The sequence below is a fragment of the Camelus bactrianus genome, chromosome 8, assembly GCF_048773025.1.
Source record: "Camelus bactrianus isolate YW-2024 breed Bactrian camel chromosome 8, ASM4877302v1, whole genome shotgun sequence".
Taxonomy (NCBI): Eukaryota; Metazoa; Chordata; class Mammalia; order Artiodactyla; family Camelidae; genus Camelus; species Camelus bactrianus.
Window position 1 is genome coordinate 71,168,575 of NC_133546.1, and position 23,088 is coordinate 71,191,662.

At 34.2% G+C, this 23,088-nt stretch overlaps 1 protein-coding gene across 1 annotated transcript in view; it reads right to left on the reverse strand.

Annotated features, from left to right (window-relative positions):
* The window catches only part of EYS (eyes shut homolog), a 1,185,464-nt gene that overhangs the window by 759,583 nt on the left and 402,793 nt on the right, over positions 1–23,088 (reverse strand). Inside the window, 4 exon segments of the mRNA XM_010967844.3 lie at positions 203–348; positions 9,425–9,532; positions 9,720–9,816; positions 19,572–19,831. Of these exon segments, the coding sequence (XP_010966146.2) occupies positions 203–348; positions 9,425–9,532; positions 9,720–9,816; positions 19,572–19,831 (611 nt within the window).

Consider the following 23,088-nt stretch of genomic DNA (forward strand, 5'->3'; position numbering starts at 1 on the left):
ATATTTCTCAGTCTTTAATGAATTTTAGATTAAAAAGCATAATTTTTGTTTTTATTAATTTCTTTTTTAAGAAATAAAGAGTCTTTGACTCTCCTGTCCACCTTGCATGTGATGGGCTATTTCAGGTTTTGCAGAGTTGATACGAGAGAGCCAATTTTTTACAGCCAACGTGGTGATACAATCAGGGCACTTAGAGGTTTACCTGTATAACCAGGAGCACAGAGGCAGAGGCATCCACCTGTTCTGTTGACACAATTTTCTCCATTAGGACAAGGTGAGATTTCAAATTTATTTATATCCAGTTCACAAAAAGATCCATGATACCCAGGTCCACAATTACATAAAAATCTAGAGAAAAAATGAGAAATAAAATAGGATTTGATTATATACATAATTCATATGTGTATATTAAACATCAGACTTTTAATATAAATAAATGGTAATATTTCCATTTCATTTATTTAGGAAAGTAACCTATAATGAAAAAGCTTATGAAAAGAAATATAGTATATACACATATGACTGAAACATGCTGTACACCAGAAATTAACACTGCTCAATAGAAGAAAATGGGAAGTGAGAAAAAGTGAAAGAAAAAAAAGAATATATCAAAGCTAGCACGCTCATTGAGGGCTTCTGGAATGTTGTTTCTAGTAAAGTATGTGAAAGGAATCTGTGTTTTTGAATAGATATTTTAAAACAATTTTGCCAATTAAAATGATTTCTGAAGATGCTTTATATATTAAAAAACAAAAATATAATTTCTTTGTTGGTTGGAAGCCTTGGGAGTTCCCCAAGAGAAATTTGAAACTGGCCCTGCACACAGAGAGCACGAAGAAACCAAAGAAAGAGACACACAGACCAGCCCAGACTGGTAGGTGACAAGTTTAATAAGCAAGGGCACTTACATACGAGGCTTTTCTTGGGCGCCACAAGATGAATAGATCTCTGCTTATCAGAATCTTAAGTTTATACAGAGGCCTTACTAAGGTTCAATAGCACATTATTATCTGAGGCTGCATACTCGCTGTGCTCCTAGCATGTGGGTGGTGGGTGGAGTGCACATTTCAAGGATGGGGAGGGGTTAGGAACCTCTCACTACCCTGGTCCAGCTCCTGAGTCAACCAAGGTCGAGTCTTCTTTATGACCTTCTCCAACAATCTTCTAGATATTTTTCTCCTTGAAAGTTCTTTATGTGGGAAATTTTTTTTTAAATGAACGTGTTTGGGTAAATAATTACTAGAACTTTGATAAATACTACTGAGCTTAATACTGTACCTAGAATCATTTCATTATTGTGTAAATATAATCTTTAACTGTATTTTGTGTTGAAAATTAAAGATTAATCTCCATGTGGGTTGAATGACTATTTTTCCTGATATTAAATCACTCCTGGTTAACTTCAAAAAAAATCCTTTTATCAAAAATAATTTCATTAGTGCTTAATCATACTGACAGATGTTGGAGAAATTGGATGTTAGTCAATGATTAGATGTCAGACTCAAAGTATCATGAACTTCAAGAGGGAGTGACTCAAAAGCCTTGTCATGGAGAATGGTTTCCAGAAACTTCATCTGAACCCCTTTTCAATGTCCAGTTGTCCCCTCTTTAGCTTGTACATCGATGACTCTGAGTTGCTGAGTTCAGATTTGTCCTTGACTTTTCTTTGGAAGTGTTTCTTTGTTCCTACATGAATTTCTTTCTATTGATTCAGACCCTGTGTCATTTGATTCTTGACTTCTGTCCTTTACAGTCTAAGCTTTGGCAGCTATATACATGGGCACATGAGGCTGAATCACCCTGAATTTATTCTCAGTCTGTTCTTGGATATTGTGCTCAACATATCTGTGTTTAAACACCTAGTTAGTCTGTATCTATTTGCCCAGAGGTAGAAGACCAATCCTCTTGAGATGTAATTGTGACACATTTTAGTTCTGCATATATGAAATAGTATCAGTAAAAGCAACAGCCAAATAATTGATGATAAAACCAATAGAAAATGTTAAGAAAAAGATAAAAGAGATAAGATAATTTAGTGTTCCCTAATTTAACTTCTATATTCACAGAAAAATACTAATGAAAACATGGAACTAATTTCTATAGATTAAGTTGAGAGAAAAGTACACTTAATAAAACAAACTTTACATCATTGTGTTTATTTCCCCTCTTGCAGATGTCTAGGGAAAAAAAAAAAGTTTCACCAAGTTTCTTTGCAATGCTTTGGGCAGATTTTTATTCTGATTTTTTGAAGAAACTCTTTCAATTTTGACATAATTGTAATTTCAATGAAAACAGCCAACATAACCAGGAATCTCAGAAGCACAAGCTCCTCACACACCACATACTAAATGACTGCGTGCTAGACATTGGTCATGTACCCAGATCCAAGGGTAAATAAGCCTGACCTTGCTTTTGAAGGTCTCAGAGAGAAGTTAGGGACAGAAAAACTTTTACCTGTTATTCATTAAGAAAGAGTAGAATCTTTGCAATCTTTGGACAGAAGGCATTAAAATTGCATGTGCAATGTCCTGTGGGTGTAAGAAAGAACTGTACTTCTCAGGATCTCACCATGTGGCCAGGGAAATGACTGTAATCACTTTTTTAGGGTGATGTTAATCCAATTACTGTGACTCTTTGCAGTTATGTTCAAATAGGAAAAACTTTCTCCATCTCCACTGTCTCACTAGTATCTTTCAATCCAGTGCAAGATCATGAAAAGAATCTTTTAAATGTTTACTAAAATCAAGTTATGCTTGCTAATGATACTGTCCTTGATTGCTGTTCCCTGTTCTCAGTGAATCCATGATGATTTCAGGGGGTGACAGAGTTGGAGTTGGGCAGAGTGTTCTCAGATGTGGCAGTAAAAATTAGGACCAGTAAATGATTTTTTTCATACTGATGGGTTTGAAAATGTTATATTACTACAAAATACATAAGCTAATGACTTTGACCTCAATTTAGACATTTGTTGCACGTATTAGGACAGCTCTATCATATTTCCAGGAGTTGGAAAATCTACTTTCTCATCTGGAATGTTGAATATTAGAAATTATTTTGGGACATCTTTCTTCTCAATGATAGATTTATAATAATGACTACTGACTTTCTCAATCTAATCTAAATAACAATTTATTCATTAAATTTATAAAATTTCCTCTCTATTTCTCTCGTTTTGAAAATGAGGAAATATCCTTATCCCTTACCTTTTGCCACCCAAATTTTATTTTCTGTGATTACAGAAAGATTCCTGAGTGACTTCATAATCAAATCAATACCCTAGATCTGAAACTTTCAACCGTCTTAAAACTGGAGATGTTCTCGATTGATGGTCTAAATTGAATCAATCATCTACACAATTTGCCAAATGGTGCATTTCTGACTCATCATTTATTCAACATTTCCTAGACGACATTTGATTGTTAGGAAGAGCTTTTCATTTTCTTTCATTCATTTATTCATTTGGTCATTTATTCAGTTATTGATTGTAGCTATATGGATTCATGATTTTTATTTTATTCAATGAGTCAAAACTATTATAATTATACTATATACAATATTATTATATATTACATTAATATTATTATTATAAAACTATTGTTATTTATTTTAATCCTCAATATGTCTGAGATTTGAATACTGAGAACCTCTTCAAGCTGTCTCTTGTATCCTTTTGACTTACCTCCATCATTCTTTGAGCACTTTCTTACTTTCTAGTGCAAGTTTACCTTATATAGTTCCTGTCCTATATGTGAAATCAGCCATTTCTCCAAGGAACCCTGGCTCCTTTAAGTGAAGAGTGCTATTTGGAATCAAGATAAGTGTGTGTATACACACACACACACACACACATATACTTGTATTTATTTAACTGTGTGTCTGTATATGCATATGCACACATATATGTCCATTTCTATATCTTGGTATATGCTTGTGTGTATATATATTATAAACACTAACCTGTTAATTCATGGATTCATACTAACACCTCATTTCTAATTTGACATAATAGGGTTGATTTTTAGCTTAGCCAATTTCTATATCTATACTCCTTTTCTCTAACAATAAGAAACTTTGCTTTCATTATTTTAAATGTACATTTTTTACTCCTCCATTAGTTAATGTAAAAATTTTCATGTTCTCTGTCTTGTTATGGTGAAGATGTGGGATTTGTTTAGTTTTTTCATTGACATATAATTGGCTTACAATATTATATTAGCTTCAGGTATACAAAATAGTGATTACATATTTTATATAAAATAATCAGCATGATAAGTCTAATTACCATTTGTCACCATACAAAGTTACTACAATATTGTTGGCTACATTGCCTTGGCTGTACGTTACGTCCCTGTGACTTGTTTATTTTTATAATTGGAAGTTGGTACCTCTTAGTCCCCTTTACCTGTTTCATTTATCCTCTCACCCCTCACCCCTCTGGAAATAACCAATTTGATCTCTGTATCTTTGAGATATCACCTCACACCTGTCAGAACAGCTTTTATTGAAATAGAAGAAATAAGTATTGTCAAGGATGTGGAGAAAAGGGAACCCTTGTGCACTACCAATAGGAATGTAAATTGGTACAGCTGCTATGGAAAAGAATATGGAGGTTCCTCAAAAAAATTAAAAAAAAAAAAAAAAACTACCATAGGATCCAGAAATTCCATTTCTGGGTATTTGCCCAAAGAAAAGGAAAACACTAATTCGAAAAGATACATGCACCCCAATGTTCATAGCAGCATTATTTACAATAGCCAAGATGTGGAACAACCTAAGTATCCATCAACAGATGAATGGATAAAGAAGATGTGAAAAATACACACACACACACACACACACACACACACACACACACACACACACACACACACACAATGGAATATTACTCAGACATAAAAAAGAAGGAAATCCTGCCATTTGCAACAACATGGATGAACCCAGAGGCTATCATACTAAGTGAAGTCAGTCACCCAGAGAAAGACAAATACCATGAGTTTATTTATATGTGGAATCTATAAAAACAAAACAAATGAACAAACACAACAAAACAGAGGTAGTTTTAATTTTTATTTGTCTGTATAATCATTTTGAGAATGTATGTACGTATTTTTTTCTTACCCAGAATTCTCCTCTGCTTACTTTTCAATTCTAGTTACCAACTGAATTTTAACTTTGAGTCCTTCTGTAGTTTTATTACTAAAAGTTATATTCATTTATTACACAATGTTAGGGAATATTTCTAAGAAAATTAAATCTTGATTCCGGAATAGAGCTTCTACCTAGAATCTCTGTGTTTAATCTTTCCTAGGAAAATTAAAACATGCATGTGCTCTCTCTTCCTCCATCCCTCCCCTCCCCCACTCACTCTCTCTCTCTCTCTCTCTCTCTCTCTCTCTCTCTCTTCCCTTCCCCTTCTACCCCCTTCTACCTCTCAAATCGGAGAGGCAGGCACAGCACTTCACACTCCCGACTCATTCTCTCTGCACCTACCCTGGCCCCTCAAAACATTTAAAAAATGAAAGTGCATGGTTGTTTCTGAAAGGATCCCCACCAGATGTCTCCTCCTACTGGCCTCTGGTTAAAGTACCATGAACCCTCCTTCAGCAGTACTGTATTTTTTCTTCCATCATCACCTTCTTTATGCAGATCACATCTACCTAGGTTAAGGGGAAAATAACACAAGATAAACTTGTTTTTATTAATCCCTTAAGTGACCCATTTAATTTTATAGTAGTTATTACACTGTATACTAAAAGTCGCTAAAACATTTCTTCCTTTCAGTGAAAGTTTTTTCAACAAATTTTAAAACAGAAACATGCATATGTTAAAATATCCTATCTCAATGAAAACATTAAGACCATGAAATATGTAATATATTTTTAATGAAATAGAAGTTTCTAATTTAAAGACAAGATTTTTATTTCAAAAGTTTCAGTGGAATTAAACGTTAATAGGTTGTCAAGGTTTTGAACGTTTTTGTTCAAATTTCTTTTAATTTGATGGTGATCTAAAACTTTTTAGTTAGATTTTCAACATACTTTTTCAACCACTAAAATACTTTTTAACAGGTAACTGCTGAAGAAAATTCAATACATTAAAATAGAGATTAGGAAGAGTAACTGTAATTTATATGAGGTGATACTGCCATAATGAAAAAAGATGGAAGAATGCAAGATAATCATAGGAGCTTACAGCCCTAAGATGAACTCCTATTTTACATTATTCTTTTTTCTTGTTTTCATCTTATTTCAGATGAGAAAGGAATTAATAGGTAGAGAAATTGTTTTTATGCTTCTAGAAAGCTGAGTTATCTTAAAATATAGCCACTATACTGATTAAATCATATTATAAGATCCAAAACAATACAGATTTTTTAATGAGAGCTTTGATTTAAAAATGTTTTTGTAGTATTAAGATTTGATTTATATTTCTTTCAATAGATTTTTTTATGAAAACAGTCAAATACTAAAATAAGACTATAAAATGTTCCTGGTAAAACTTTATGATTAGAACTTCTTAGCCTATGTTATAGCAATTTTGTGAGAATATATAATACATTTTAATGAAATTTATACTGCTTTCTTGTGACACTAAATCTGCATTCCTGAACTACAATTCTTTGTAAGCACTGAAGTTTCTTAATCAGAACATGAACAATCTAATTTATGTTTGCAACATGGTTTACATTAACATTATATGAAGTTAAATAAATACTGTAGATAGTATTTTAAAATTTTTAATTAGTTGTATGATGTGATGTAAATTTTATTATCTGTTCTTTTCTAATTTTTAGTTTTTTAATAGATACAGACATATTTAAGTATACAAATAAATATAATAAAAAGTAAATACAGTACTTTGCACATGGAAAAGCTATCAAATTTATATTAATCTAAGAGGATACTGAATATGCTATCATATGCATAGTTTATTTTGTGTGTTTCAATTTATCTTCTTTAAGATGCTGTAATTTGAGGGGTTGTACCTTTTGCATACCTCAAGCAAAAAGTAAAAAATAAACCAACCCTTTCTACCCAATATATTTTCTCCACAGAGTGATTATCTTTAAAATAGTCTTTGTATATCATTATTATTATTATAATTTTAGTACATTTTGGCACAGATTTAATCTGAAATAACGGTGCTATTGCAAAGTGTTCACTAGAATAAAAATAATTCTGGATTAATATCTGATTTCTAGGCAAAGATTTAAAGGAGAATGTGCAGATTTTTGTTTTTTAGTTAAATGTATATTAACCAATTGTTTCAACTGTGTTAACAGTAGAGGACTGTTAAACTCATGACTATCACTCACTGACTGGTCACGATATTATTTTTGATAATGAGATGGCTATGATAATCACACCAGCCAGGACTTTGGAAAATTTTCTTTTCTGTATTTTTTTAAATGAACCTGCCCCTGTTACTCTAATTGTTCTGGTGACTTCTCTGTTTAGTTACAGATTTTCAGTAGATTGATATTATTTTTAGTGACCTAAGTGTACTGATGACTGTGACTTATAAAGACTGTAGTTCAGTTGGGTAACAAACATATTATCAAGTGTCAGAAAATGTCAATTCCAGTGTGCAGCTTTGCAGTGGCTTTGTAAAGAATTGGAGCTATCATCTACATGCCATCCTATCTCAAGGAATTAATCTTTAAATGATGTCATTAGGTTTAAGTATTAACTGTTTCAGCCCTCAGTTTCAATAACCAAGAGGACAGAATAAATTAAAAACACTGATATAACCAGGCAGTGAATTTCTCATGCTTCAGTCTGTGTATTTTCTGTGGATCTATTTTCCAGTGGCTAAGGCTGTCTCCTGGTTAGCTGAGAGCCTTGTTTATCTTAAATCTTTCCCACTCTTCTTCCTGGCCAGAGCTTTAATATGGGCAGAGAGAGCTTATTTGCACCACACTTTCAAGCTTGACCATGATTCTCTTTCTGGACAGTGATCTAGAGGAAGGGTGCTATTTCTGAACCTAGAGCTTAAGAGGTTTTACATGTTTCCACTCATCCTCCGGAACCCCTGCCATTCCACAAAAAAGAACTTGCTAGTACACAGAAGATGACGGGCATCTGAAGTGGAGCCATTTCAGCTGACATAACAGACTTGCAAACATGCCTCCCCATCAGCTACATCCCAGAGAAACCTGGATGAACCCAACTTGTATTAGCCAAATGTCAGAAGACCACAGATATGAAAATAATAATAAAAGATTGTTATTTTTAACCACCGAGTTTCCAGGTTTTCTGCTAACAGAACAAACACGCTCAATATTCCAGAGAGATTAAGATTTAATTATAAAGGTCAGAATTTTAAATATTTTAAAAGGAAATATAAGAAACATCTTTCTATCCTAGGGCAAACATTTTCAAACACGATTGAAAAAGCTCAACATATGCAAACTAACCGATGAATTCGATTACATTAAAAATAAGTTTTAGTACTCAGACTCTTCATAAAGAAGGTGAACTGTCAAGCCACAAGCAGTAGAAGCTGTTTTCAGTAGTACAGGCAACTACCAACAGGAGTGGTGATTAGAATACATAAAGATTCTTACAAATCAATAAGAAGGAGGCATTAATGGGCAGATGCCCTAAACAGGCATTTCCAGAAAGGAAAAGTGAAATATCTTGAAATGTATGAAAAAGTGCTCAGCCTGATAAATCATCATGGGAATACAGAGACAAACCACAAGGAAGTATAATTTACACACACAGCAGATAAGCCCAAATGGAACATTTTGACAATGCAAACAGGAACATTTATTCACTTCTGTTGAGACTGTGAATATTTCATTTTCAAAATGAACTGGAAAAAAATAAAAACATGATACCAGTAAATGTGAAAGTGTCTACCCAATGGTCCAACTATTCTCTGGGTATGAAACCTACAGTGACACTGATACATGTGTATTTGGAGAAATATTTGAAAAACTTAACAGCATTATTATTTGTAAGAAAGAAGAGGTGAATAACCCAAATACCCACAACCAGGAGAATGATCAGTGGTGTTGGCATCTATTTAAATAGAGTACTCTACAATAGTTAAAAATGAGCGGCAGATACACGATCTAACAGATAATGAGGGAATGTCATGTCAACAAAATGAATTGTTTCAGAAGACTGTATGCAATATTTTTCCAATTATACTAATATGAAAACTAAAGAGTGTTTTGTTCAGGCCTATTTACAAATAGTTAATTAAGCACACAAAAGGCAAGGACAGTAAACAAATTCAGGATATTCGTATAATTGGGTGGAAGATGGAGGAGAACTTGAGGACAAGCCCAAGACTACCAGCAACATCAATAATGTTCTGCTTCTTAAGCTGAATTATAGGTACATGTGTGCTCACTTTATTATTTGTTACACTCTAAATACAAAATAATTGATTCAGAAAAAATGTCCCCTCTAACATGTTTGTCAGATCCACACAGATTCCATTGTTTTTGCAAGGGTTAGAGAAACACTCATTAGTTTCACTTTCACACAGAGGTCCAGAAAAGCCAGGTCTGCAAACACACCTTTTAAACAACAAATTGAGGAGAGAGAAAAATTTAAAGCCAAATAATCATAGCATGGCAAATTGTTAGTCATCTGAAGTGGTGTTCAATTTCTCAAAACTGACATTATAAATATGCACATATCTAGATCCATCTAGATGCATGAACATGTATCCAGATTTGTGTTTTGTTTTTTGTTTTTATCTACCTGGAATTGTTGAGCCCATCTTTACAGTCACCGTAATTCTGACAAGGAAGGGAGAGGCACTCACTCATGGTAATTTCACAGTATTCACCCTTAAAACCTGAAAGGAGAGAAGAGATGGGTACAGATCAGCCATCTTCACCTTCGAGTGGGAAAATCAGAATCAGCAGTAAAGAGTCTGGAGAATATGCTCATAATGGAAGTTAACAAAAAAAAAAAAAAAAAAAGAAGAGGAAACACCTCATCTCTGGCTTCTCATACAACTCGATTTCACATCATGTATGAATAAAATTATGCTAGATTCTAATTAATGAGTTCAAATGAAAGAATCAAGGATGGAACGCTTTCCTAAATCTTCTGTGGACACAAAGTTGTTGCTAATGTTGCTGTTGTTTTAAGGACTTTGTGAGTTTTTGAACAGAAATAATTGAAATGATCTGGAAAGCAAATGAATTAATGGGATGACAAATCTTAAAGTAAAATTGAGCTTCAATGATCAAATTTATTCAAGGCGGTTAGCAGATGAGGCAAATTATTTAATTGCTTTTCATATCCAAGTGATTCAAAGAAAACAAGTTATTTTGATTCCGAGCTAAATAATCACTCATCCATTTAAACTCATGCCAGTTATATTTTTAAAAAACAAAGAATAAAAGTAAATTATACAGACTTATGAAAGAGGCAGCTGTAATTATTTCAATACATTTGTGTCAGAAAAAAATCAGCATATTTCTATCATAAATACATTACATATTTTAATATTTATGATGACTGTTGAAACAATTATTTCCATGGTTATATAGTAACTAGGTATAGCAGCATATTTATACTCATTTTTGTTGCTGATATTTTTTCTATACCAGTTAGAAAATATAAGAAGCAAGAGGATTTTCCTTTTTCTTATTTTTTCAGTGTTATAACTAAGCACCAAATCGTTGAAGTGACATTATAATGTGTATGTCTACTCAGATCTTTTAACTTGAGGAACATAATCACATTCAAGTTACTCTAAGAAAACTTTACTAATGGCCCATATGTAGATGGGTGTTGGAGCTAAGTCTCTGAATGGGAGGGTGGTCTAGCTCCCTATGAATGGCCGTCTTCCTCCCGTAGGATATTCTCATAGAGTTTCTCCTTCTTATTTTTTATGCAGATATCTCTTCATGTTTAAAGTTTCAAATCCTTTGTAATACTGACATGTGGATGGCAAGCACATCGTCCCTTGTCTCTAACTCTGTATCATGACCTTTTAGCTTCAGCACCTACTGCTGAGCAGAAAACTCTCTCCGCGTTTCCTCACTCCGATTTCCAAGCAAGAACCTGGAACTGGCTTGCTTTATCCTTTCACATCACTTATGCCACCAACCACTGCCATTCTCCGTGGCATCTGCTGTCAGGTCAAGATCCAAACCCACTTCCAGTTAGAGTTTGGGAAGTTGATACAAAGTCTTGTGAAATCCAGCTGCCTCGTTAGCAGAAGATAATGTCAAAACCTGAAATTACTTAATCCAAATGGAGACAAAGAAAGTACAGATACAAAAAGTAGAAAACCAATAGCAAGATGATTTATTTACAGCCATATAGAACAATATTTACATTAAATATGATTTAAAAACACTTCAATAAAAAGGCAGAAACAAACTAATACTGGGAGTAAAGGGGTGGGAAGGGATAGATTGGGGGTTTGAAATTTGCACCTCTTGGGAGTGATGGAAGTCTTAGGTATCTTGATTGTGGTGGTGACTTCATGGGTGTATACATCTATCAAAATTCATCAAATTTTACATCTGAAATATGTGTAGTTTACTGTACAGAAATTATACCACAATAAAATTGTTTAAAAATTTAAAAAAGAACATAAAAATAAAATTAAATAACAGAACCTACTACATGATATCTTAAAAAAAAATTCCCTTTAAATATGGAGACAATGATACGCTAAAAGTAGAAGGATGGGACACAGATGCCCCTTGAAACAGTAATGGGAAACCTGAGTGCTTATGTGACTGACAGACCAGGCAGTCTTCTGGCTGAGCATTGGGATTAATTTATCCTATTTTTTTCTTACTTAATTATCGAATCCTTCAAGTTAAACTCTGAAGTTGCATGCTTGTAATTTCATTCAGGCACTAGATATTGCATCCTCAGCATTAAGAGCAAATCTTGTTATTGGAAATGAGTCATTTCCAAGTGAATATGGGTCTCCTCATTTTAGGTGACCAAATTATTACCCCAATGGGCTTCAACACAATTCACCAATCATTGCTGTTATAAATTACAAATGTCATAGGACAGTTATAAATAACACAATAAGCTATAAGATCTCTTACTGTAGTTGATTTTTTTTACATGTTAAAGATTTAGAAACTTGGAGGTATTTCACATTTCTGACTTTTAGCACGACTAGCTTTCTCTGGGAGAAGGGCATTTTGACATTAAGTTGTATCTTAGAAATGTTTTTTCGAGGCACTGGAACTCGGGGATGCTGGCTAGCTGGAGGAGTGCCAGAGTGTCTCCCTGAGTTCAGCTGGGCTGATGAATCAGAACATTCAGGACCTGGGAACTGGGACAGCTCACAGGATGACCGTGTTTTTCCATGATTTTGCCTTACTCATTTAGTTTGACATTTCTGAGATGGAGCTTTGTCACCAACTAGCAACATATGTCAATGGTCTGCGGAAATGAGATTGCTGAAATGGAGCAGGCACTGGGAGGAAAAATAAAGTTGATGTGGATTGCACTTAAAATAAGCCAAAGTTTTGCTGAGAAAGTTTAAGTTTGGGGGATTTAAAGGAGCAAAATGTATACATACTTAGTCTCAAACTAAATTTTCCCTAGTCCTTGGTGTTAAAAGTTGATATATATTCATGTGACGGGTACATTTTTTGAATATATGCAGTAACAGCTAAAAGTCTGTCAAAACTCAAAGAACAGTGAATTAATTCTACACTGTTCCCCTGCTGTTTATCTCTATCCAGAACTATTCAGCAGACTCTATTTTATTAACTGCAATAGAGTTCTTCACACACAAAGAATGAGAAATTCTCAAAGTTTCTCTTGATCTTTTTCTTACAGTGTTTTGCCTATGATCTTCATAGCAGATGCACATGACTGGTTAATAAATAATATTTTAACATTGAAATTAGTTACTAAAACTACTGCTCCAATCCAGAAACTAAATCAATGTAGATTATAGGTATAATTTTTTAAAATCTCAGTATATTCTCATTTACAACAAATGTAGCTTCTTTGATACCTCATTCTCTGGAAGGGATGCAATAGAACAGCACACTAACAATAGATAAGTTTTCATAAAACCTTTTTTTCAAAAGCATTATATCATTCCGGGCTATATCTTGACAACTCCTACATTAGAAGTAATATCATTTGGAGTAATTAAAAATGAAGTAAATAGTGAAACACAAGGGTGTATCTTTTATGTATTCAAAAAAGGTAGTGTAGAACCATACATTTTAAAGTAATAAAAAAAAAGGATTAAAATAATTTATCTTTAAAGCATTAGAAAGGCATTATTTTTATTTCTTCTTAGTTAAAATTTTAATTTCCCTAGACCTTAGATTTTAAAACTTTATGAAAACAAACAAACAAAAAAAGAGAACTTTCTCCTTTTGGCAGTTGGAAAATATTTAAAATTATTGTTTTCTTTTTATTTTAAAACAGTACAATACAAATATCAATATTTTCTTTAAAATTAGAGAAAAAATTGCAGATTTAACTCTAAAAACGATGATATATAAAAAGATAGAACTAATGTTTTCAATAGGCTCTAATAAGCTTTTATTTTTACATGATTTGAAAGTAAGCTCTTAGAAAATGAGTATAAAAGCTATTATTTTTACATGTAATAAACATTTGACATGTTTTAAAGCTAATTGGCAACAACACATATTTTCCTTGAAGAATTTTCCCAGTATAAATTTCCACAGCTATTTAAACCTAATAGAGATACACTACTACATGAGCACATGTTTTTAATTGTCAGAAGGAGTAATTTTTAATTTAGACACACCATTCTAACAAGTGACACATTTATTTGGTGCTCAAAATGATGCACCTCAGGTAATCTGGCATTACCGTAATGACAGTATATATACGGAAGTAATAGCGTTTAAATGCAATTGCTCCCCTCCTCCTGTACTACAAATCTATCAGGCTTAGAATTCCCATTGTAAATCAATAGCACACATAAATGATCTGATGCTTCCCTTCACTACAACATGTTGCTTTCCACCTTTTAATCCTTTGTAAAGTTCATTTAAAGAAACTATTGGCTCCTTTCACCTTGGAGACATATGGATGAAGTGGTTGCATTGGGAAAATAAGTCCTTTGAATTAAATTAGAAGTATTTGATAGGATGATATTCTTGCCTATAAACTTAGAAATAATTCAAAGTAGAAAGATAACGCTTCTTAGAGAAGATTAGAAAAAAGATATATTTTAAGCATGCAATGCTTTTAGATCTCTCATATACACACACACATGCTAGTACAGAGACTGCCGTGTGCTCTACACACGGACTTTGGTGTGTATTTTGTCCAAAGTCACCTTTCCCCCTGTAACCCTCCTGTCATTTTTATACTCCATTTCTACCTGAAGTTGAACTCAGTTTATTTAACCTCTCCTTAATTAGCGCTTTCCCTTCACAGTATCCATTGAACATTACTCTTGATCACATACAGTACAAACAGAAAACACCAACTTTGATAAGAAATGGGATGTTTGGGAAACCTAACTGGGAAGGATACCAGGGAGTTTTCAGAACTGAGGAGTGTAAACAAAAAATACTGCAGACCACATCAGTAAACAAAGAAGGCTGAAGCCATCAAGTCATCAGCGGCTGCCCCACCCCCCAGGGAAGACAAGCCTGCAGCCACTCACAGTGGTGCACCCTGAGGGGACTCAGAATAAGAAAGGACAGGATACTCACCCTAGATAGCTAGGTGCTTGTCAAAGGAATGAATTCAATGAGCCCAAATGTTTGCTTCCTCCCATAAATAGAAAAGCACTGAATTCTTTAACTTGAGATGCCTGGTTTTCTTTAGTTAACAAGTAATCTTTTAATGTTCCAACTACCTGGTCTTTGTTGTAAAACTCCTATATATCCTGGCTCTTCTCCTACCTCTTTGGAGCAGTCCCTCAGAGTGATCTGAGAGGCTGCCATCCCGGGCTCCAAGGGGTTGGAGTCCTCAGAAATGTCTGCCGAATAAAACATAACTTTAAATTTTTAGGTTGTGCATTTATTTCAGTTGGCAAGAGAAAACTACAGGAGCTGCCAGGACAAGTTTGTTCACAACCCTTTCTCTCCTCCTGCACTTTGATCTCCATGTGAAGGAAGCACTGTGTTGCCTTCACCAACGGAAACACTGGCAGAAAGAGAAAGCTCTCGGCACCTATTCCAGGACGGGGCTCTGCGTGGCACTATCCCAGGCCCATGCTCACGCCTGGATCGGCCATAATTGCCAGAGGGCTGGGGTCTGCTATGTGTCTTAGCTTGAGTTCTTCCAAAATAAGAATTGAGATAAGTGATTTGCATACAAATTATTGAGATCCCAGGGATTATTGCAAGGCAGTGGGGGAAATACAAGAGGGCAGGGATTGGCTGAATGAGAAGGTTATGGCTGTGGGCAACTAAGGCTCCAGGCTGCTGGGACGTCTCTTAGGGATCACGTGCACCAGAACTCAGAGTTGTCACAGTCAGCAAGAAATCCGGGTACGCACCCTCAGATCCTCTTTGCTTGTGCGTGTCTCTGTCATAAATGGGAAAGTTCTTACAGCATCGTATTTTATTGGTTAGTTAACTTATGTGCCTCTTCCTTGAACTTTAAAAGCTTTGAGAGCATGTTGTTGCCATGTTTAATTTCTCCAGGACCTGTCTCAAGACTTGACACATGGTAGGAAATCAATACATGTTTACTGAATCAGTTAATAAAGAATAAACCTAAAGAATTTAGATTTCTAGAATACTACCAACATGTCTTGCAAGACTGATGTGTGTTGTGTACAGAGAACAGTTTATTTAGAAAGGCAAAAAAGCATTATATGTACTATAAAATAAATGTTGAGATGTGTAAATTGATTGCACACTAAATCATCAAAGCTAACACCATTCGGGGTGCTGAAAATAATTCCCATTTGTTTCCAAGAATCCTATAAAATTACATTTATCTTTCTGTGCACTATTTTTATGTTTATTAAAACACTGATTTTTCAATCAAGTTGTTTAAATAAATAGGGTTATATATAAAACAAACGTGTATTGAATTATTCCTGCTAAATGTTACTCTGCCTACTTATTTTCCACTAGAAGTTGTTCAATGTTCATAGAGACCAAATTAACTCACCTCAGTTCTAATCAGAAGGCAGAAGCATTGCCCTTACTTTCTTTTGCAAAACATGTTCACCGGAGTTCTGGTGTTTTACTCTGGAGTTGACCTTGCACCAAAATAGATCAGATTGTTTTGACTCTAAGCTTCAATCACACTAACCAAAGTATATTACCTGCTGAGCAATCGATTTGGCGTGAGTCAAAAAACCAGTTATTCCGTTCGCTGGTTCTTCAGGGTAAATTTTAATACCATTTATAATTCAGTTGTCTAGTAGTTAGTCACATCATTCTAGCTCTAGGATTTTATTTATACTCATATTTACATTATGATAAAATTTAGGGATTGACTAAAAATTGTGAACAGCATTTCAGAACTATGTCTATGCTAAACTCCCAGACTTTAAGCCTTCAGTCACTTTTACCAAGAACCTGCCATATTCTATTCATTTGAAAAACACCAGCAACTTGCAAAGAGTTCCAGTGCTGCTTCCAAACTCTAAAATGTTAAGACGTGGGATTCTTTGTGGTTTTAAATTTCAGTATTTTTAAAAATGGAATTAGATTAGAACATTTTCTTTAAAAAGTGACATAATGGCTTTGACAAAGACCTTATTTTAAATAACAGCTATTCAAGTAACTTAGGGCACAGTGTCTAAAACTTTCCATAGTCAACCTCTTTTGAAAACTCTAGGTTAGTGTTTTACAGGAATGTTGCAGACTTTAGTTTTGATCTGCTACAGAGGTTGAAAGGCTATATTAATTAAGTAAACCTTTTTAGAGTAGTTAAGAGATTTACAGTAACTCACTCCTACAATTTTTAAGTTTAAAAACGTATTTTCAATTTCAGATATATACATAGATATTCATGAAATCAAATAGTTTAGAAATGATATGCACTTCCAACATCTCTTTGTGCCAATTAACAACTGGAAAGGTATAAACACAGGGTTCACTGTGCCCACCTGTCACTCTACTCAAAGCACTGATTTGAGGAATCTTATTTCTCTAAAGTCTTGTGTAGAATGATGACGTTCCAAGAAAAAAATAATCGATTTTGCTCACACACTATGGTGAAATCTAAATTGTCCCCAAGATATTTTTTTAGGTGCTCATGAGGACAGGAATCTTATTACTAGTTGTTAGGTGGTGAGAAGCCTTTATGATATCTCTGAATTAATTTTTCCCTCATCCCACAACAGGAAAGGAATCTCGCTAGATTATATGTATATAGAATATATATATTAAATGAATTTAATTTATGAATTGAAGTATCAAAAATATTCTGATTTGAAAAAAATACCTATCTTACAGAAAATTATTTCTGATGAAAAAAGAGGAGGTTTTATTTAAATTGAGGAAATATTCTACTGCCTCCCAATAAATATTTATCGATTACTTATTTTCTGAGAATATAGTAGCAGGGTAAGTAAAGCACCATGGAATAATTCTGCTGAATAAATCAGCTCTTCTGCTGCTATTGAATTTTTTTTTGCAAAATTTCATTCTCAATCTTTATTAAAAGGAAAAGTATTCTATTATCTACTTCATAATTACTGGAGTTTCAGGGCATCAGCGCTCCCCTCACATTTTATGCTCACTCTGTTTCCTCCCTCATTCCTGAAAACATCTATTAGTATGCTCTGTATGCCCCTGTTACATACTCTATAAATCCCATGTCATTTTTACAAAAAACAATGACTAATGGCTTTTCAAATTCTATTTCTAATCCCTCAGAAAGCCCAGAAGTTTCTGTCCTGTACACAAGTTCACGGACCTGCCTTTGTATCATTATAACCGATTACCTTAAATCCTCAGGAAGTTTTAGAATTTAGAATCAAAGGGAAATTTCTTTGATTAAGATAACTAGTTAACGGATGCAGTCTACATCGGCCTTCTTGGACAGAAGGCTACACAAGCATTGCCCCTATCTTTAAAAGACCCTGTTCTAGTAGAGCCAGTACGAGGAAAGAGACATGAGCCCATAAGCTTATCATTAGAAAACAAATAGACCTCCAAACACAATGTGGTTTTTATATTATGCTTCTGACACATTCCAGTCATGCTGGAACCCTACCACATGCCAGTTGCATGGCAGAAGCATTCCTGCTGAAGATGGCAGTAGCTCGAACATGGCCAGCGGAGCAGGAGCAGTAAACATTTCCTCTCACTTCATCTGAATTACCTAGACCTCTCTCAGTTACATTTGAAGAGATCCCAATCAACTGTCTTTAGTGATATTCAATTAAATTACTGGTGGATATGACCCAGAAAGCCAGACTCAGCCTGGCTTCCTGTGTGTCTGGGGATCAGGGGCTCCTTTGAGCTGCCCAGCCTCTGACATAGGCTCTCTCCTACAGTACACAGTAGCAGCTGCAGTCACATGATACTAGGTTAGCAATCTACACAGAAAGAAGTGATGTGTCTAGATGAGTCCAGCGGAAAAGATACAATGAAGCATTTGATTACCATAGATTACACCTATGCCCGTTTCTTTTTTTTTTTTCCTTTAGTTCATAATGCTTTATTCTTAAAAACAATATTATAAAATCTGGTGAAAAATAGCCTCTATTAGTATCATCATTATCACGAGATATTTTCTATTCTTCTTCTAGTTATTATCATTATTAGATTATTTTCTATATTTTATTATATTATTTCTACTTTTCTCAAACTTTCCTAATAAGAGAGTTATAGTGAACAGGAGAAGTAAATATCGAGGTGCAAAGACAGGAAGCAGGGTTGACTGTGTGCCTGGGGTAACAGATCTTTCCAGGTTGCCCATTTCAGCACCTGAAACTCACCAAATTATGGTGATCTTCCAGGATAAGTGACTTGATTGTGAATCTCACTAATACAGCTTAAGAAAACGCATTGTGAAGATGAAAAATACCCAAACTTTATCACCCAGGATCACTCTCTGATGGACTAATATTTTGTGAGATTTTATGCCATTTTTTACCCTTTTCTGTGAGTGAGAGTGGGGAATAGATGGCTAGATTTTAAAAAATATTTTTCTTGTGAAATATTGCAAACATAAGACATGAGAGTATAGAATGTAACATAATCCTACCATAAAGCTGTACAAACCTTGACTTACGTCACACTCGCTATTATCTGTATAACTGGAGTCCCTTTCCTGGGAACACCTATGCCCATTTCTAAGTGCTGTTGTGAGGACCACTACATGGACAAGATTATTCAGGGAAGACAAACTGTCAACAAAGACTAAGAGAGGATTTCCGAAAGAAAGAAAGAAAACAAAACAGAGCCAAAGCTACAAAGTCTCACCTTTCGCCCTTTCCTCCATGCTGTTTACCTTAACTTTTTAGATAATTTCCCTTGTTTGTTTATATTACCTGAATTTGGCGTCAGATAGTCGCCTGTATATAACTTTTCTCTCACCCCTTCTTAAGAAGCCACCAGCCTGCAGGGACAAAACCAAACAAACCAAAAAAAAATAAAATAAAATAAAATAAAATAAAACATTAAAACAAATATAAACTCTTACCTTCTCTACAAACACAAGAATGACTTCCTTCTACCAAAGCCAAGCACGTTGAGTTGTTTTGGCAAGGATCACTGAGTGGATCGCAGGGGTTATGGTGCTGATGGCAGAATTTTCCAGTATAGAAGGGTGGGCAGAGGCACACAAATTGTCCAGGGATGGAAGATTCATGACAAAGAGCTCCATTCATGCACGGGTCAGAGTCACATTCATTTATTTCTTCACTACAGTTTTGTCCAGTCCATCCAGATGCACATTCACAGCTGAAATAAAATTTTTAGAAATATGAACTATTCTGTTTCAAATATGTTCTTCACATTTTCAGTGTAATTATTCCACGGATGTATGTATGATATTTTCTCATTTATATAAAGATTAATAAACTATACATATTTTAAAAATATTATTTGCCTAATTTTCCGAGACAACTTAATGTATATTTTGGCCAAACTGACAGCATTGGCTGAAATAAGATTTAAGAAATATTTGGTAAACTTTTCACATAGTTAGGCCGCTGAGACATATCTGAGATCAACATTGCTACTGATTACAAATTTTAGCAATTATTGAGCTGAATTACCAGTTGAGAATATTTCCTCAATCATCTGTTTTATGTAAATTAATTTTTGCAGATGGGATCATTGTTTATAAGCCTGAGATGATATTTAATTCAATGTCTTTAACAACATGTGATTCTCAAAATCACCAGAGTACATGTAAAAAGGAGCTCCTTTATGTTAAGCAGCTGTTTTTCTTTCAGTTTTTGTCTGCTTTAAAACATCTTTTCTATTAATATTTGAATAATGTAGAAAGTGGGAGAGAAAGCAAAAAAATAAAAAGTAAAGCAATTGGATGCTGTCTGTACATCACAGACTGCAACTCAATCTAACCCTCAGCCATCCAGCATCTGTCATTCTCTTGACATTTTTGACTTCAGAGAGCACTTTACCCAAATATTTTCCATCAAATTGGGCTAGTTTTGCTCTTAAGAGCAGGAGAATTTTAGCAGGGCAGGAAAAAAAGGTTTTCCTCATACAGCATTATTCAAATGAGGGAAATGGACAGGTGATAACGCAACCTGAGTATTGTGACCATTGTCGATCAGCTGGGCGAGTGAAGGCAATGTTATGGCATGGGTAGGTTCAGAGAGAGTCTGTGTCAGCCTTTGGCAAGCAGAGCTCAGGATGGTGAGTAATGCACTGCTGCGCAAGCAACACAACGTGAACAAAGCACGGGAGATATTAGAAGAATTATTTTTGGAAATAATTTGTTACCCTATTTATGTCTAAATAAAATATGCATCTCAGCAATGAGTATTCCTTCAGTTTCTAGTGGTACTTTTCATTTGTCAAGTCACATCATATTTTATAACTGTCAAATATATTATCCAATTTGATACTTTAACTTTGAAATAAGTAGAAGAGCTATTCTTAGCCTCACTTCACTAATAAATTAGATATTTAAGATAACTTTAAAAATATTACATTGTCAAAAGATCTAACTTGTTCATGATAAGCAATATCTCGCTTCAAACAAAAGAAAAGGAAAGGAGGGAGGAAGGCAGAAAGAAAGAAAGAAGAAAGGAAGGAAAGGAGAGAAAGAAAGAAAGAGAAAAGGAAATTGCCTCATTTGCAGTGTGAAAGAGCTGGGAACACCAAGACCCTTCTGTGTTAATAAACACACAGAGAGAGAATACCAACACAGTGAGGAGGGAGTTTCAGCTGGGAGTTGAAACTGAATTCTAAGTAGAAATAGTTGCCATTGAAACAAATACTAAAATAAATAGTGGGTAAGATGATTTTAGGCAAGATTGACTAATGATGTATTTATTAGTTCAATAAAATTAAACCCAGTATAAAAAAAAATATAACAACTGGATTCTACAGCTCATTTTTTTTTTAAATTTGGTAATGTGCAGAAAAATTGCTACTATGCAAATTGAATATTTCTTTGTAAGCTCTTTTCGCACAAAGGCCAACTTACAACTGAAATAATTCGCAGCTTTGAAATATGAAAATCTATTTTGAATATATTTCCCTTAAGAACGAGTAAAAAGACTTGACATTTTAATTTTTTTCCTAAAAAAAAAATGACATTATTTTGGTGCCTATCCATCCTCGTGTGCCTAGACAGTCCTGGCTGAGGCCTATTGATTTAGTATAATTATTTACAGGGTACCTTTTTATAATAGAAAAGAACAAATCTGACTCCATATGAGATCTGGACATAATGTATGTTGAAAATATTATAAATATTGATTAATATAAGATCTTTGGCTAAAATCCATTGACTTAACTGAATTCTTTCATTTGGGAAATTGAGGGCTAGAAAGCTTAATGAAATTGATAATCTCAGAGAAATGCTGTAAAGATTAAACGAGATAATGAATAAAAAGTGTATAAAAGCCTAAATCAACAATGCCTAGCAACCCACAGTGGTTACTAGGTGCTATCTCAGAATTTTAAAGATCATTTGTTACCCCATTTATGCCTGAATGTAGTATATATCTCAATAATGAGTACGGCTTCAATTTCTAGTGGTAATTTTCACTTGTCCAATCACATCATATTTTAAAACTTTAAAACTGTCAAGTATATTATCCAAGTTGACACTTCCAAAACAACTTTGAAATAAGTAGCGGTGCTATTCTTACTCTCACTTTGCAAATGAGATAGCTAGGAGTACAAAGGAGACAAGTGATTTATCCAGAGTCATGTGGTTAGCAAACTTGAGCTCTGAAACCCGGGCTTCCTCATCCCAGTTTCCCTTTTTTTTTTTTTTTTTGCAGGTTTCAAATCCAATATAAGACCATTTAATGTTTTATGAAAAAAAATGTTAAAGTTAGGTATAACCAAATCCCAATAAAATAGCTTCAGTGTATTTACTTTACTTGAAATGATTTTTAAGGGAAATACACACAAACGCACACTATTTGTTTTTCTTTTTCTCGTATTCTTTCACAGGTAGGTAAATGCAACTTGAATATTTTAAAAGCTTTCTCTGTGAATAACCTACAATGCTTGAATGCTCAGCACATGCACTGAAGGGTTTTTTTTGTTTTGTTTTGTTTTGTTTTGTTTTTTTTGTCTCAAATAACAGGTGGCCAATATTTCATGAGGGATCCTTACAAGGATCAGGTTCCCAGAAAGCATCTGGCCACCCGTATGTCAGCAGGACCGATGAGTCCAAGGCCTATGGAGATGAACAGATATTTTGTGGGAAATAAGGTTCCAAGAAACAGAGTCCCTATGAGTAGCTGAAAATCAGGTCTACACATTTATATATTTGAACTTGCTTTAGTACATGTAAGAGAAGCTAGTCCTTGATGGATGGAAAAACATATTTTATGTGAAAGCTTCAATCTGGTTTCTAGGTGTGCCATGAAATAATTTCAGGATTCAGTGTGATCTGGCAGGGATTTCCAAACTCACAGCAAGAGGCAGAGTCTTTATGGATTAAAAAAATAAGCAAGCAAAAACACATACTCTGTGACTTTTCAAGTATAAAATTTCCAGGAGTA